This window comes from Vulpes lagopus, chromosome 11 (assembly GCF_018345385.1).
Source record: "Vulpes lagopus strain Blue_001 chromosome 11, ASM1834538v1, whole genome shotgun sequence".
NCBI classification, from domain to species: Eukaryota; Metazoa; Chordata; class Mammalia; order Carnivora; family Canidae; genus Vulpes; species Vulpes lagopus.
In genome coordinates, this window is record NC_054834.1 from 58,053,737 (window position 1) to 58,067,934 (window position 14,198).

The window sequence follows — 14,198 nt, forward strand, 5'->3', positions numbered from 1 at the left end:
AAAAAAAGAGAGAGAGGGAGAGAGGAGGGGGGCGGGCAGCTGTCTCTTTAAATGTGATTTCCTTCTATTGTATTTGAATCGTGATCAGGAAAAAGGAAATGAAACCAGAGACAGAGGGAAGCTGAGCGAAAATAGCGGCTCCCGAGAGAGGAGGGAGCCCGGGGAGAGAGGCTCGGCCCCCGCCCCCCCGCCCGGGCCGGAGGTGCGCGGGGGTCGGGGCGGCGGGGCGGGCGCGCAGGGCCCCGCGGGCGGGCGGCGCGGAGCCGGGGACGGCGCGGCCGAGCGGGACCTGCGGCGGCGGCGGCGGCGGCGGCGGCGGCGGCGGCGGCGGGAGCGCGATGGAAGGTTAAGTCCCGAGCAGCGGCGCAGCTGCAGGCGCCCGGCCCGGCTGCGCGCCCCCGCCCGGCCCGGCCCCCCCCCGCCCCCCGCCCGCCCGCCGGCCCCGCTCACTCGCTCTCTCTCTCTGGCGTTTGAAGGCAGCGCGGCGACCGTCCTTGAGCGCGGAGGGGCGAGCTCGCCGCCCGAGCGCCGGAGCAAGAGGAGGCGCAGGAGCGGCGGCGCCCGAGCACCCGAGGGGGGCCGCGCCCCGGCCGCCGGCCAGCCCCGCGCCAGCAAGGGAGCGCCCCCGCCGCCGGGCACGCCGCCTCCCTCCCCAATGTCCTCGGCCATCGAGAGGAAGAGCCTGGACCCGTCCGAGTAAGTGCGGCTCCCCCGCCTCGCGCCCCGGGGCTGCAGGTGCGCGCCCGCCGCGTGCCCTTGGCTGCCCCTTCCTCGCGGGCGCCCGACTGGCACCTGCGCGGGCCCCGAGCCCTGGGACGCACCTCTGAGCTCGGCGGGCTGGAAAGTTTGCGGGGAGGCAGGCACGGGGCTGGGGGGGGGGCTCGGAGGCGCGCAGGTGCCGTCCCGGAGCATCAGGCTAGGCGCCGCTCCCCCGGCCCCCGGCCCGGCCCCCGGCCCCTCTCCCCTGTCGGTCCCCATTCCCTTTGTCCGTCTGATCCTGGAAAGGGGGACCTTGCAAGTGGAGGCCCCCCGAGCCCCGACGGCCCCCCTCGCGGCGCGCAGGGGGAGCGCCCGGGACCCGCGGGACAGGTCACCCGGAGCTCGCTCTGGCCTCCAGGGACTTGGGAGCCCCCAAGTCCGCAGTGATCTGGGTACTTGCACCCTCTCCCTTGGGGTGCACTGAGGGCTGTGTGCGTGTGTGTGTGTGTGTGTGTGGCTGTGAACCTCCAAAGTTAGCGCACCGTCCTGTGTGTAGGCCAGTTCTGGGGGGGCGCTGGCTCATCGCATCCATCACAGTCTCAGAGGGGTTTGGGGTCAGGGAACCAGAGCTCTAATGAGCATTTGCCGCATTTGTTTTCTGAGCCTTGTGCCGGTTTGGAATGTCCCCCTGTTCCCAACCTATACCTCCAACCCATTCTTCGGCGTTAACAAGGGGAGAGAGGGTTGTTTAAGATATCATTTTCCCGTCAGCGCAAATGCCCTTTTAAGATTCATTAGCTGTCTGGTATTGAGAATTTTTATTCCTTTGAAGTCCCCATCTAATCCTTTGAAGGGATTTGTTACACAGACCAAAGGAGCTGGTTAATGACTTGTCCATTTGTGCTTTTAAGAGGCATTTGTTTTCTCTTCTTTTCTTTTCTTTTCCTGCTTTAAAGGAATTGTGCTTTCCTGATTGAAGTCCTCCCCCTCCCCCAGTTTCAGCCCTCTATGGTGTTTATATACCTGGGTTTTACCCTCAGTTACCAGCATAAACACTCAGCATACTCTTATAAAATACAGGAAGTACCATGATCCAGTGAGAACATAAACATCACTATTCAATCTTGAAGGCTCAGACACCAGAAGGCTTATAAGGGGCTAGGTTTATTCTAAGGAAAACACAGCTTCCTTCAACAAATTCTCAGGAGAAAAATAACGTTCATTTTTAAAAGAATGTATCTATGCAGGCATTGAGTTTAAAGGGTGGTTTGCACACACACACACTATATATATACATATATATATATATATATGTATATATATATATATATATATATATATACCTGGAATTACAACTTAGCCCTGAGTTTTCAGAGCCTGGGCAAGACCATAGATATGCAGTAAGAGGGGATGGGATGAATTGGTGCCTAATGCCTTTTCGATCAGCAGAACTTAGTCACTAATCCTTTTATTAGAGGATAAATCTGAGGTTTCAGCTCCCTGAAGGAGGTCTGCTCTTTGCAAAGTTTGTGCTTTTTCACTGAGATTAGAAAATTGAAACATCCTAACCTCATAGTACACCAGGCGCCTACTGAAGAATGCCCATCCTTCACTTCACTCTTTGCCCAGTAAAGACAGGCTGTAACTGGAAATGGACAAGGTAGTTAGGAAATTACAGCAGCACAAACCCCCTGTCCTTTATTGGAAATTGTTGAGAAACGATCCCAGAAATCCAGGCCGTAGTGATACTCGGGTGTAAAATTCAGGATAGACTCAAGGAGAATATAAGATATTAATTTGAGGGTGAATCCCACCCATTCATTACCTTGGAAATCCACAAAAGATAATGTGATATTATCATTAATTACAGAAAGCCAGATAGAGCCAATATCTTACCCTGTCCTTTCCTATCTCATCTCAGACCATCACAATGGCTCTTTTGCTTAACATTTCTACTGCCTAGCGCTGTCCTACCAGATGCTTCATTGTGTACTTACTCAAAGCCAACTTGGGTCATGACTATCAGCATCACCGATGTATGGATACAAGCTTGCCTAGGCGCTTGCAAATGAAACATTTAGACAGAAATCCCGAACATAGAGATTTCCTCTACCGTGGGCATTGGGTGGCCCCTACCACCTCCCTGTGAATAACATGAGCGGTTCATTTTAATTCCAGGCAATTTTGCACCAGCAAAGTGCAAAATTTTCCTTTTTCACAGTTGGTTGGCAGCATCAGCATCAGGGCATGGAGTGTGGTTGAGGTTCCACGAGTGTTTCTGAAAGCCCGAAGTAAGACCATGGGCTGTGGAAAGAGAAGCCATGCATTTCTGAGCTGATGTATGTGAAAATGCTGGGGATATTATTTTTCAGAAGGGAGAATGGAAGTCCTTATGTATAACCTGTGGAAACAAAGAAAAACAAAAGCAGGCTTCAGTGAATTTAAAACTAAAGTCTTGAGGTTTTTGTTTTTTTTTAAGCTTTTATTTATTTATTCATGAGAGACACACAGAGAGAGGCAGAGACACAGGCAGAGGGTGAAGCAGGCTCCTCACAGGGACTGTCCTAGACCCTGGGTTCAGGCCCTGAGCTGAAGGCAGATGCTCAACCACTGAGCCACCCAGGCATCCCTAAAGTCTTGACTTTTTAAAAGAAAACTGACTTGGGTTTCACATTTTCTAATTCTAAAAAAGCATCATCTTATGAAGGGCCCTGAGATCTACGAAGCGTGGACTTGGTTTTGATATTTCTAAATACTCCTAGGGAGGTGTGCGCTTTATAGAAAGAGGCACCTGAAGTTATCAGTGTGTGAGATGGACACTGATTACCTGCATCTCGTCGTCCCTAAGTACAACGGGAGCTGAGCTCTGTGGGCACAGGCCAGTCAGGACACGAGGCCACCTGGTAAGTTAGTGTCAGCTAGAAATAAGAGACAGATGTATACCCTCAAGGTACAGAGGAGGAAACTCCCTTTGGGAATCCCATGGTTGGAAGCAGGTCCATTTTAAAAAATATAATAGATTAAAAAAAAAAAAGATTTGTGCTTGAGTAAGGTTCAAAAGAGCACTTAACTCATTCATTGTTGCGTATCAACAGGTATTAGGTTTTTCCTAAGTCCCGTTTGGTGCTGGAATAGTTTCTTTCCACTCTCTTTTATTTCCTTTTGGCAAATAAAATTATTTATTTTAAAAAGTAAAACAGTGATATTCAGATTCCAGTGAAGCAAAGTGAACTAGAAATGCTGTCTGACTTTCTACCAAAGGAACACATCTCATAGGCTTGCCGTTAGCAGTTGCCTGGATGAAGCTTTCAGAGTCTGTTTCATTGCCTTCCACTCTCTTGAAAATAATCATCACCTCACCCCTTCCTCATTTTCTTTTCTAAATCTACTTTATCCAAACCGATTTTGCTGTTGTAAATATTTTCACAGGCAGAAAGGTCTACTTAGTGTCTTTTATAAGTTTAGCAACGGCCTTAAAACCTGCGATTTTTCTTAAGGATTCATTCAGTAATAAGGATGGGATGCAGAATTTCTGTAAAATAATAATAGTAATAATAATAGTAATAACTCAAAAAATAATAATGAGAATTCCGATTATATCCTGATGGCATTTTTATGTGGGAAACAAGAAAACAACCTAAGATAAGTTTTGATCACTCTCTCCTTTCCTCCTCACTTCTGTTTTTTGAGCTGTTGGGAAAGGCGTAGGTTAGTTAGGATGGCGCAGATAGATTCAGCAGGGAATTCGCAGATGTTTAGCCCTCTGGGTAGTGGGCTGTCCCTGAAGGGAGCAACTCTTTTAGCCTGGAGGGCCTCCTCTGGGGTTCAGCAGTGCTCTTGAGTCTGGGGGCATGGGAGGAGGAAAAAGCAGGAGATATGGCAAGATGCAGAGGGAGGGTGGAAGAAAAAGGAAAAAAATACATTAAAAAAAGAGGGCAGAGGGGCCTGAGCAGTGCTGGGCGGGCAGGGGTGCAGGACCCCTAGAGCCAGCTGGGAGCCTCTAGGGGCCCTGCACTGACTTCAGACCCTGGAGCCTGCAAGGCCGAGCCCGCTCCTGCCCCGGCCGAGCCAGCGGGGCCCCTCTGCGGACTCCCGTCCTGCCTCCTAACTCAGGTCTCCACCCAGGGCCGTAGGAGCCAGGGTCTCCCTCATGCCTGCTCTTGTCCCCAGGGAGCCAGTGGACGAGGTGCTGCAGATCCCGCCGTCCCTGCTGACATGCGGCGGCTGCCAGCAGAACATCGGGGACCGCTACTTCCTGAAGGCCATCGACCAGTACTGGCACGAGGACTGCCTGAGCTGTGACCTCTGCGGGTGCCGCCTGGGTGAGGTGGGGCGGCGCCTCTACTACAAGCTGGGCCGGAAGCTCTGCAGGAGGGACTACCTCAGGTACCCTCCCTGGGCCTGCACCCTCAGCCCCGAGGGTCGGTGGGGTCGGGGGCCCTGAGCGGGGGCCACGGGAGGGCTAGCGCCTCCACTCCTGCCCCCCCCCAGATGTCCCCAAGGTTGAGTCTCAGCTGCCCCGAGCAGAGGCAGTGGGGCTCTTCCTGTCTGAGAAGCATGTTCCAGGGACACATTCCTCTGTGGTAAAATGCGAATTCTGTAGGGGTGAGAGATAAACCCCAAATTCCACCTAGTAGTTCCCTGGGTGGTGTGGAGTCCCCGAGAGGGGAGAGGGCCCCAGGGAGGGATCCACAGGGCCGCACCAGGGACCAGGGGGCCTTGGAGTTGACCACTTCGGGGGTGGGTTCTTAGGGGCACATTTAATGCTTCAGAACATACGTATTATGGGTCATAAAATACTCTTTTGTAGGACTCTAATATGTGATGCAAAAGCCCCAAGCTTTCCACGGTGACAGGGCTGCTGCCCGTGGGAGTCCTGGCACCACAGCTTCCTTGCTCTGTGACCTTGGGCATGTTCTCCAGCCTTAATTTCCACCCCCCCCCCCAATAAAACTGGGGGTAGTAACAGCAGCTCCCTCCAAGGAGGAGGTGAGGGTGCGATGGGGCACCATGGTAAACTACGTGGCTGGGTGCGTGCCTATCTAGAGGCTAGCTGCCCTTGTAACTAGCCCTCATGACATTCTCATTAAGTCTTCTCCTACCTAATGAACAGAGATGGAAGAAAGGAAGGAAAAAATAGGAACTCTGCGACACCCCCAACGGGAGGTGGGAGCTGAGGACAACCCTGATGCTCCCTGTCATACTGTTGGCCATGTGAATATTCCGGCACTCAATGAGTGCCTTTGCCCGGAATGTTCTAGCATTTCCAGTTTCATATTAGCTGCTGTGGAGGTAACTCTGTGCCCTCTACTGTCAGATCTGCTCAACTGTATAGCTGTCAGTTTTTTTTTTCTTTTTTCTTTTTTTTTTTTTTTGCCATCTTCCTGTGGCAGAGGGTCTGTGGAGCATGCAGCCCTAATGCATTAGGACCACCCAACCCAGGGAAGCTCATTTAGACTCCAGTGCCCTTGGCTGCCAGGCTACCTCTTCCTCCTAAACCTGCCCTCAGAGCTTTTTACATTAAAAAAAAAAAAATGCAGGCAATTCCACGGTGAAGGAAGCTTATCTGTTTACCCAGAGACTGATAGAATAAGCTTTTTTTTTTCTTTCTAAATTCTCTGATAAAGTCCTTGCAAATTTAGTGGTTCAGAGAAAATAAGTAGAGTCTTCAATGATCACGATTATAATTTTGGTCCTTTTTTTTTTTTTTTTTTTTTTTGTTAAGTTACAAGCAAATGGAACTGGGATAAATAGAGATCTGATTTTGCTGGCGACCAGTTTGCCAAGTCAGTGCAGAAAGCAGACCGATAAATGATTCCCATTGGGCCCCCCTGACTACATCCCTGTCAAATCATTTGAATCTTATTAAATGAAGTGCAGATAGAGTAAGGTCAGAAGAGCCCCGGCTTCTCCCTATCTCTGTGGTTTTATGTAACGTTCAGGAATAAACCCGGTGCCACCTGGGCTTGTTCATCTTTTGCATTTTTAAAAAGAAGAGGAAAAAAATTGTCTGGGAGAACCCAGTGTTAATTAACTTGTGTCTTGGTGACATGAAATAATTCTTCTCCCTGCTACATTCCTAGGCAACATGTTAATTAACTCTGTGTTAGGCAAGCCTTTCCAGCCATCCCTTAATATTTATATTATTGTTATGAAAATGGGCAGGAGAAAGCTTAAGACATTGACACCTCCTGACAGAGGAGAAAAACCTTTTTTTTTTTTTTTTTTGCTTCAGGGAACATCCTTTAACCTTGGACTAGCTTACTTCCATTCTTAACATATCTGACAGCGTCTTTTTAAAAAGGCAAGTTGGGAGAGTGAATAGATGGGAGGTCCCGTGATGGGGTTCAGGCCTTCTTCCTCCCCAGGAGAACTTCTCCTCCTCCTCCTGAGGATTGCCTACGGCCTGCCTGTTACAGTCCTTTTCAGACATTTAGCCTCAAATATTCATGAGATCCCAGTGCAAATCTGAACCCTTCTGCTGTTGCTACTGCTGGGCTGTGTTTCTGGGAACCTAACAGTAGCTGTTAATGTCAGTGCAGGGCCCCCAGAATCCCCTGTATCCCTTTCAACCAACTTTTGCGTACAATGCACCCCACCTCCCAGTGGTTTTACTTGCAACAGCCAACACCTGCATCTGTTAGGGCCAGGAGCCTGCCCACTGTCCCCGCGCCGCCGGTGGGACCTTAACATTGACTGTTGAGCCATGGCTGTCACTTGCAGGAGCCCCAAAGCCTTGCAACCTTGCCTGGAGCCAGGCGGACTCTGAGAGATGCAGAAACCTAACATGCCATCTGCCCTGAGCTCCCCTCAGAGGGCCTTAGCTACAGATTGCAACTTTGCTTGCCTTCCTCCCCTTCTACCCAGCTTCCCTTGCCTCTTCCTGGCTTCCCCTGAGAATACATCCTTGAGAATTCCTCTCCTCCGGGTCTGCTTCTGGGATATCCAGCCTAAGGTACCAATTCTTGGGGCCAGAGGTAAATGCTCAAATTAGATGTCAGGTCCTGGTTTATTTTTCCTCTTAGTAGAATCCCAGCATGCCAGAGCTGGAAGGGACCGCAGAGGCCTTTTCTTCCACTTCCTGTGCTTTACAATCCAGGACACAAAAGTCAGAAGAGAGGATGTCATTTGCTCGGGGGCACCCGGCTGGTTAGAGGGACTGAACTTGCCTCCCAAATATTCATCCGTTGTCCCTCCCCCTCATTAACTGCCTGATGTGTATTGTAATTTACCCCCAACTTCCCTTTAATAAATGCTCTCCTTCCTTAAGGGTCACACACCCCAGGTGTTGGCTTCATGCCTGGCACACGGTTTGGTGAGTCGTTTATCTTTGCTCAGTCCCGAACTCAACTTACTGAACAGTCAGGAAACCAGAACTGGCTTTCCACTCCGAGCTCCAAGGTAGCACTCTCCTACAGCTCCACCATCTGCTACGATGGGAGAAAATGCTCTTCACCCCCGTAATGAGCTTGCTCCCAGGTGGTGCCTTGGAAACACTCAGAGATCCTCAAATGCAAAGCAGGATTCGGAGGGAAATTAGCTGAAGCTGGCTCTCACTATCACTATCAGAGTGTCTTCTTGATTTCATCTATTCTGCCCAAACGTTTCCAAATTTGCCAAATGCCCCATCTCCCCTCTGGCCTTTCAGGATGTAACAGTGGATTCTCTGCCATCCTAAGCGAGTAAGAACTTCCAATAAGAAGCTGCAATAAGAACTGTCCTAAAGGTTTTACGTGGAAGGGGCTGGCTCACATGCCTTGTCATCAGGCACCTATGAAAATGACTTCCTGTAGCAGGACGGTGCCAGATGCCAGTACACCTGACCTGTGTGAAAGCACTGCCCGTGCTGGCTTAGCCTTTGACAGTGGGCGCTTTGACAACGCTCCGTTTGATCTTTCTCGTAGCCCAGTGTGGCAGATGCTGCGGTCACTGCCACTGCAGCAGCTCACAGGGGCCTGAGGTCCCACCACGGTCACGCAGTGCTCAGGGCTAGTCCTGGACGTGCATGGTTTCACTCTTGCAGGCTGACCACAAAACTTCAACCTGCCTCGGAATAGCCTGGAAGTGCTCCTTAACACACAGGCCTCCCCCCCCATCCCTGAGTGTCTCAAGTGGGAGGCCTGAGAATTTGCAGTTGCTAGCGAGCCCCCAGGTGACCAGATGCTGTGGGTCCCAGGACCACAGCTCGAGAACCACCACACCGGGCTCCACCGTGTTGCCTTTCCCACCTTGACATTGAATATTGCTTGAAATAAGTGACTGAGACTTAGGGGAGTCTTTATTTCAGTGTCGAAAGAGAAGTCTCTCTGGAGATTCACGCCAGTGGGGCAGCTGAGGACCTTGAAGTATGGGGAGATGCTCTTTGTCTCCCAGATCTGAGACACGGTTAACTACACCCAGTGTCTTCTGTTGGATTCCCTCCGACTCCTAGAAGCTGGGGCTCCGGCGAACAGTAGGCCCATTTTAGCTTACAGAGGAGTGGAGATCAGCCCTCCCCACGGGTAGGATCGGTGGCTGTTGACATGATGGAACCTGGGAACCTCAGGAACATGCCCATTTCACTGCATTCCGGCTCAGCCCCCCTCAAAGGGCCCCCAGGGATTTACTCCAACTCTTCTTCTAGAATGAAAGTCCCCCCTGGGAGGGGACACACAGTACATGCCTAACCTCTTAATTTGAATCACTTCAGCTAAGGTACCTCTCCACAGAAAAGGGGTCCAGGGCAGCTTAAAGTGGGGAGAGCTCAGAAATGGGCAGGTTATGCCAAACACAGATGCCACGGGTTGCAGCCTCATCCCAGAGTACCCTCTTCCCCCTAGGAAAGGCTCCATGAGCCTCCTGGGACCCACCTCTTCCTTGCTTCCTGACAGGTTGGGTGTTGACCCTCTTGTATGGAACCCATCCTCAAGCCCTTTCTTCCAGTTTTGCCTCTCCTTAGTGTTTCTTTCTGTTCTCTCCTCCCAGGCTTTTTGGCCAAGATGGTCTCTGCGCATCCTGTGACAAGCGGATCCGTGCCTACGAGATGACGATGCGGGTGAAAGACAAAGTGTATCACCTGGAATGTTTCAAATGCGCCGCCTGTCAGAAGCATTTCTGTGTGGGCGACAGATACCTCCTCATCAACTCCGACATAGTGTGCGAACAGGACATCTACGAGTGGACTAAGATCAATGGAATGATCTAGGCCAGAGTCCCCCGGCCTCTCTGGGGGCAGGCATTTCGCTGAAGTCACTGTCTCCATGGGGTCTTCTTCACTCTTGGGCACTCTGGGGGTTTGAGGGTGGGATGAGGCATTTCTTAGGGGTTGGTGGACCCTCCGTGGGCACCAAGACATGGCATCCAAGTGACATAATACAAGGGACAAGACTAAATGCGACAAAATGACCAGTCTTTAGGGAGAACTTATGGACAATGGCCACAGCCTATCCGTAGTAACTGACACAATTAGTGAAGAAGAGGAGTGTTGGGGGGCAGGTGGGCGGGCGCCATCATCCTACGGAGAGGGACTTGTGTAAAGAACCGTTAGGACCTTGACCCTTGAAAACTAGAGATGTGCAATTGATTTCTTTTCTTCCTGGCTTTTATGACAACCCTGCTCCAATCACTGTCCTCCACACAGGGAAGGACAGAGAGGAGAGTGGCCATCCTTTCTCCTTGGCCACCTTCCCAAGGCCTTTGGACCCAAGGGAAACTGCATGAAGACACATTTCAGTTGAGAATGGAAATTGCAACTTTTAACCAAACGATTATTTAAAGCAATGCTAATGAGTCACTGTTTTTAGACACCCTGGTTTGGAGATGAGCTGTTCCACAGATTGTTTCTATACAAATGTAAATCTAAAAACAAAAGTTGTTCAACTATTTTATTATCTTAGATTATATCAAAGTATTTGTTGTGTGTAGTCAAAAAAATAACTCCACAGACAATAAAAATGACAGACTAAAACGAAGTGTTGTTTACTTGATTATGACTCATAATTTGGGCTGGCAGGAAAATGGCTTTTTAGACTGTAAAGGAGACATAAATAAGCAATTTACTTTTAGGTCAAATAAAAACTTCCATTTATTGCTAGGGTTTATACGAGGCAGGCACGTTTCTGTATTACTAGCAATTATATAACAGGTCACCATGTAGCTCAGAGGGATGTAGAATAATTAAATTGTTATTGTAAAATGTGCATTTCACTTCAGCATTGTATGGAACGAACGGAAGGCAAGATCATTGCCTTTGGGAAACCTGTAACCTAGAAAGGACACAAATACATAAAACAGATTCCCTTTGGGAGAGAAGGTAATTACCTAGCTTGAAATGTGGCAAAGATGCTGAGCTTGACACTTCGATTTTCCAAGACGTGTGTCTCAGGGTATTTTATGACAAGTGGTTAAGAGGACCTTACTTTGAGGATTTAAAGCAGGCCATCTTGGTTTGTGCCTCCTCCTTCCAGACTCTTCAGGCCCCCATGACCTGACTCAGAGCGCCACCTGCTGGCCCTCACCTCTCCGCTGGCTACTTCGAGACCGGCCCAGTGAGAGACCAACCTAGAGGGCTGCACTTCTCAATTGTTTCATAAAAATATTGGCGAGCACCAAGAAGTCTGAATGTGTTTAATTATCAAGACATCAGAAATACGCATCTAATACTACAGTTAATTAGCTGTGGTATTCCTTTAAAACTTCCATCACCAAAGTTTTTATTTATTTATTTATTTATTTATTTATTTATTTATTTATTTATTTATTTATTTATTTATCTTCTAGAGAAGAAATAATTAAATGACAATTCTTGGTCGATAAGATGCTAAAAGTGGGGTTGGGAAACTTCCTTAAGATGGCCTATTTAAAGGAAACCTAATTATATTGCATTAGCAACTCAGGTGGTGGTGACTTGCTGCCAGGGAGGGGATGTTTGTTCTAAACCAACAAAAGGGATGTGGTTCTCAAATTGTGGTCCTGGATCAGCATTATCAGCATCACTCGAAATGAAGTGGTTTATTGAACGTTTTTTTTTTTTAAATTCAAACATTAAACTTTAGTAAAAGTTCTCAATTAGGGACACCTGGGTGGCTCACCGGTTAAGTGCTTCCGGCCCAGGGTGTGATCTCTGGATCCTGGGATGGAGTCCCACATCAGGCTCCCTGCATGGAGCCTGTTTCTCCCTCTGCCTGTGTCTCTGCCTCTCTCAGTGTGTCTCTCATGAATAAATAGATAAAAATCTTTAAAAAATGTTATCAATTAAAAATGAAGATTCGGGGGTTCTACCCCAGACAGAATGAACCAGAAACTCCAGCGATGGGGCTCAGCTATCTGTGCTTTATCGTGCTCTAAAGATGATTCTGACTCACGCTCAAGTTTGAGAATAGCTATTCCCAAACATTCCACAGTTAGATCATGCGCTCTTAGGTTGTGAATTGTTAATATTTGACATAAAGGTTAAATCAGTAACTTTTCTACACGTAGACAAGCACTGTCTGTTCATGGCCCCTAAACTGAAAAGTTATGCATAATTTTGTCACTCAGCCAACAACTGTCATCTACCAAGTCAGTTACAATGCAATCCACCATTTTTAACCATATCAACATTAATAGCAATAACAACTATAATTATATATATTAGCTATGTAACTATCTTGTAGGCAGTTATCAGGGCAAAATAAAAATTATTCTTGCTTTGGAAATGTAAACTTTATTATTAGCACCCATTGTAATGCAGCACAAAATTTAAAAATTCAGCCAATAAAGCCATCCTCAATAAAGCAATAATGAATATCTTCCATGTGTCAATGGTACGGGACATCTTGCAGAATTGTGAATGTCCAGGCAGAGTGTGACAAGTCCCCCCAAAGGACCATGTCTAACCCACAATGGACTTGAGAGGGAAAACACGTAGACAGACTTCATGAGGGACCAGCTCCTGGAGTCTACCTGTGGTCCTTACCTGAGTGTGTAACCCGTGTGCCCTAGACCCAGAGTCAGAAAAAACAAACACCTACTCCCTTCCCTGGTCTGTGCCTTAATTCAGCATTTTGCAGGAACATTTTGCTTCCTCTCACCTCATTAATGTCTTATGTCCTGAACCAGCTTCCCTTTATTGCTGTCTCTAATAGAGCCACTGCTACTCAGGGAATATTGGAAACCTACAGAGTTAAAATAGAGCACTGGCTAGGAACTTCATCATCTCAAGACTTGGATTTGAATTACAGGGACATGATTTTATTTACTTAACAAACACATACCACTTACCATGTGCCAGGCACTATTCTAGGTGCTTTGCAAGTATTAACTCTTTTAATCCACGCAACAGCCCTAGGTGGCAGTTTCTATTTATTATCATCCACATTTTACTGACAGGGAAACTGAAGCATAGATGAGTTTAGTAATTTGCCTACCGTCCTACAGCTAATAAATGACATGAGTAGGTTGCAACTGAGGACCTTTGCCCTCTGTTCTGCTGCCTCTTTCTTAGGCAGAAACTCAAGTTTCTCATCTGCACAATAGGAAAAACTAATACTTTTCTCCCCAGGCTATTTGAAAGCATTTGAGTTCAGTCTAGCTAGAAATGTAACCAAGGCATAATAGTACAAGATTAGCACCCTAATAAAGATATGTAAAAAGTGCTATGGAAACATAGATAAGGAAATAATTAAATCAGACCAGGGGTGGCTAACTGGAGGAAAGAGGAAATCACATTTGAAATGACCCTGGACCAGGATGGAGGTGGCAAGGCAAGAGCAAAGACTCAGAGACCTTGCTTTTGCAGGGCAAGTAGGCAAGTAAGCCCAGAGTTTCCATGGTGGTGGTGCGCTTTGCCTGGAGAGGGGCTGGGGCCCAGGAGGAAATAAAGAGAGGAGATGAGGTTTTCTGCAATTTTGAGACCAAGTGACAAATCAAAATCAAACCAAGGTACCTGGGTGAAGGGGAGGAGGGGGAAGGAGGGAGCAAGATGGGCCTGGAACATCTCATTTTGCCAGAAAGCAAGGAAGTACTAAAAAACGTGGGGGATGGAGGGAGGGATGGAGGGCCGAAATAGGAATGTCACAAGAACCAGAAGCCAGCCAGCTTGAAGGTACTATCAATGGACAAATCTGGGACAATTTGACCAACCAAATAATTAAAGACAGTAATGAGTTACAAACCACTACGGGGGAATAAGAACCTGTGCTCTCATATCAATAGTAAGTAAATGAAGAAAAGGGAAGACTTGCTCACAGCAGAACCTTGAGTGCCAACTGGTCAATGTGAAGACTGTATGGGAGTCAGAAGAATCATCATTTGCAACCATCATAGTAAGATGATAGAATCAAACAAGAATCATTAATAGTTGCTAGATTTCAACAGAGAAAGAGCAGGGTATTTGGGTGGTCCTAAAGTGCCTTCCCACATATTGCTCATTAGTTGCAAGGGGGAAAACCAGTAATTACACAGTGGAGAAATTGGATAACACCTTGTCCAGGTGATCGATAAGGGGCGGACGGACACTGTGTACCTCCAAATGTGACACT

The 14,198-nt window shown here is 48.2% G+C and overlaps 1 protein-coding gene across 2 annotated transcripts; it reads left to right on the forward strand.

Moving 5' to 3' along the window:
• The first annotated feature begins 57 nt into the window (after positions 1–57).
• On the forward strand, positions 58–10,647 carry LMO2 (LIM domain only 2). Of its 2 annotated transcripts, none has more exons than XM_041723355.1 (4): positions 58–202; positions 477–696; positions 4,870–5,085; positions 9,664–10,647. In XM_041723355.1, exons 2-4 carry the CDS (start codon positions 656–658, stop codon positions 9,881–9,883), a joined length of 477 nt encoding a protein of 158 aa, XP_041579289.1. In that variant the 5' UTR covers positions 58–202; positions 477–655; the 3' UTR covers positions 9,884–10,647. The 2 variants fall into 2 exon arrangements, with proteins under 2 accessions (XP_041579289.1, XP_041579288.1); XM_041723354.1 differs by lacking the exon at positions 58–202 and adding an exon at positions 278–345.
• Positions 10,648–14,198: the final 3,551 nt, after the last annotated feature.

Coding starts and splice junctions, on each gene's coding strand:
- LMO2 (XM_041723354.1), top strand. Junction 697..4,869: donor AAGAGCCTGGACCCGTCCGA/GTAAGTGCGGCT, acceptor TCTTGTCCCCAG/GGAGCCAGTGGACGAGGTGC. Junction 5,086..9,663: donor TGCAGGAGGGACTACCTCAG/GTACCCTCCCTG, acceptor CTCTCCTCCCAG/GCTTTTTGGCCAAGATGGTC.